This window comes from Triturus cristatus, chromosome 8 (assembly GCF_964204655.1).
Source record: "Triturus cristatus chromosome 8, aTriCri1.1, whole genome shotgun sequence".
Lineage (NCBI taxonomy): Eukaryota > Metazoa > Chordata > Amphibia > Caudata > Salamandridae > Triturus > Triturus cristatus.
In genome coordinates, this window is record NC_140591.1 from 645,413,520 (window position 1) to 645,416,050 (window position 2,531).

Sequence of the window (2,531 nt, forward strand, 5' to 3'; positions counted from 1 at the left end):
ATGCAAGAAAAGAGAGAACGCAGAGTTCAAGTGCGACAGAGCAGAACAAGGCGTATTCAATTCAAAAAACAAGTTTCAGTTCAGGCAAAGTCCGAGAATGAAAAAACCAAAAGTGGAAATAAAAAACAAAAAACCTCAAACGTGCAGTGGGGGGTGAAAAAATGAAAAAACGCCTCACCGGGCAGAAGTGCAGAGGCACAAGGACTGTTCAAGACACGTGAGGAAAACACAGTGGACGACAGTTCACTCAATCCATGAACGTATATGCAGCATACGTGGCCACTGCTTCCAGCAGAAAATTGTTGGCACGGCCACTGAAGGTTTCAGCCATCCAGTTAATCAAAGAAAAGGAACATACATGTTCTTCCATTAGCGGAGCCTCTAGCACCATCAGAGGGCAACCAGCGTGTACTTCCAAATAACTCATATCCAAGAAGTCATATGCCACCCTTGCGATGTCCCAATTACCCAGGATTCCATGCGCCGCACCACAGGCCATAATCCGAACACCAGAACAGGCGAACTCGTGATACACTAAGGGCCTCATCAGTCGATCATAATCCGGGTCCAGAGACACCGTGTTGGTTAAGCACAAATCCAGAGGCCATTCAAAGGGACAATCTAGGCAGTGAAAGACAGGTTGCACGCAGGTGAAGTAGGAATACCGGAAGGATAATCCATATGCCAGGCTCAAAGTCGCCAATGGCAGGACGCCATAGTATTCAAGCATCCTGTCACGAAGAAGCTGCAGACGGGACATGCTGTCGTGTGGCACAGAAAGAGCAGCCATTCCGTAGTATGAAAAGTAAAAGTAGCACACTTGCCACTAGCGCCAGAATCAACGGGACACCTCCAAAGACGCTCGAGAAAATAGAATGAAAAAATGCTGGAATCACACCAAAAATAGTCACGAGGCCCGAGCCCACAAGTTTAAAAAAATGAGCCAGGCCGGTCGTGGACGAGGCATAGAAAATTGTTTGGATCAAATCTCCAAAATGCAGGGGGAGGTCAGTATTTAAAAGCGCCTGTACCTCAGTGCGCGTATTTGCAACGTGAAGGACAAATGTTTCACGGGAGGAAGTCAATGGCACCTCCTTTTGGGACAATAGAGCTCTTATTCTGCTCATCTTGTTGAACTCTGCTTTCAAGGTCGGAATCGAAGGCCAGATGGAAACATCCAGCCGCCCATGCGGGGGTGGAAAGAGAACATTATTGCAGCAGACCACTCTCTGCGATACAGTTACTATATATGGGATTCCCACTAACATCCCGCAGCAAGCTTCATTATTTAAAACTAAATAACTACCGTTTGCAAGCAGCGTGAAAGATGGTGTAATCACTGGTACTGGGATACCTTTTAGGACGCAGGCTAAATTCGGGGCGTTCACATTACAAGCACCGTGCAACTGAATGTGCCTACATACTACAGAATGATCAGGTGTCGTTGTACATTCCTCACCCTTCAGATAAACCTCAGTACCGTCTCTTGTACATCTATACGTAAAAGGGAGGGACCAGACCTCATGTATGAAAGCGGTACCCAGCTGTTCATATCTACCCAGAGCATAGTGTTTCATACAAGATGTAAACTTAAAAAGGGCGAACGGTAGAGTTATCAACCCATGTAATAACCACACTGCTGAATCCAATTCCGCCACAGAGAAAGGTAACGGCTCCAACTTTTCAATATGTAACAAGGAATATGAAGCATCTTTCATGGACATGAACTGCTGTTTGTCAGTAAGGTTAAAGGGAAGAAATAATGATGTTGTATTCAGATAGTCCCAGGGGACCTTCCCTGCCTTTAACGTTTGTAATGTCCATGCAAACTGCATAACAGAACGCAACTGGTTTTGACCATGATACAATACCGACATATCATCATGTACAATATCAACAATTGAAGAAACAATATTATCTAATGTATAAATACGAGAAGAAAGAGTGCTAATGCTGTTATCAATAACTGCTAATACCTTTTACATATTAGCCTGATCAATAGCTCTCAATCGCGAAGCTGCCTCAATTTGCGACAATTTCCAAACTTCGTTGTAAATAGCATACGCCCACCTTTTGGATCTGCCACCCACAGGACCTTTAACAAAATCATTCAAATCTATTTTGTCATGTAATTTTGATAAATGAACTTTGACAGATGCCAAGGTGGAATGTCGCAGCCAGGACTGACATAATTTCCCTACAGAGTATGTAGTTACTGTATGTGACGACTCAAACCGAGGGTCTACGCGTTCCTGAGTATACCCTGGTTTCAGCCCTAGAAAACGACGTTGACAGGTATCAGAACTGCTTTGCCAAATTAACCATCCTTCACTACTAAATTTCGGAATATTGAAAGATGTATTAGAAACTAATGACTGCAAAGCAGGAAGGGACAGATCTGTGTGGTTATCCCAATTGGGGTAAGCGCCCAGATCCGGCACAGAAGGCGAATTTAGTTTTTTAGAAGTGGCCAATCCGAAACAGGTGGTTTGGAAGATGGTTGAATTTAAAAACAACATATGATTTGGTAC

General features: G+C 44.0%; 1 protein-coding gene across 1 annotated transcript; it reads right to left on the minus strand.

Annotated features, from left to right (window-relative positions):
* Window positions 1-734: 734 nt before the first annotated feature.
* Window positions 735-1,835, minus strand: LOC146802511 (uncharacterized). Its single transcript, XM_085623763.1, has one exon. The coding sequence runs from the start codon at window positions 1,833-1,835 to the stop codon at window positions 735-737; it is 1,101 nt and encodes a 366-aa protein (XP_085479889.1).
* Between the last annotated feature and the right edge of the window lie 696 nt (window positions 1,836-2,531).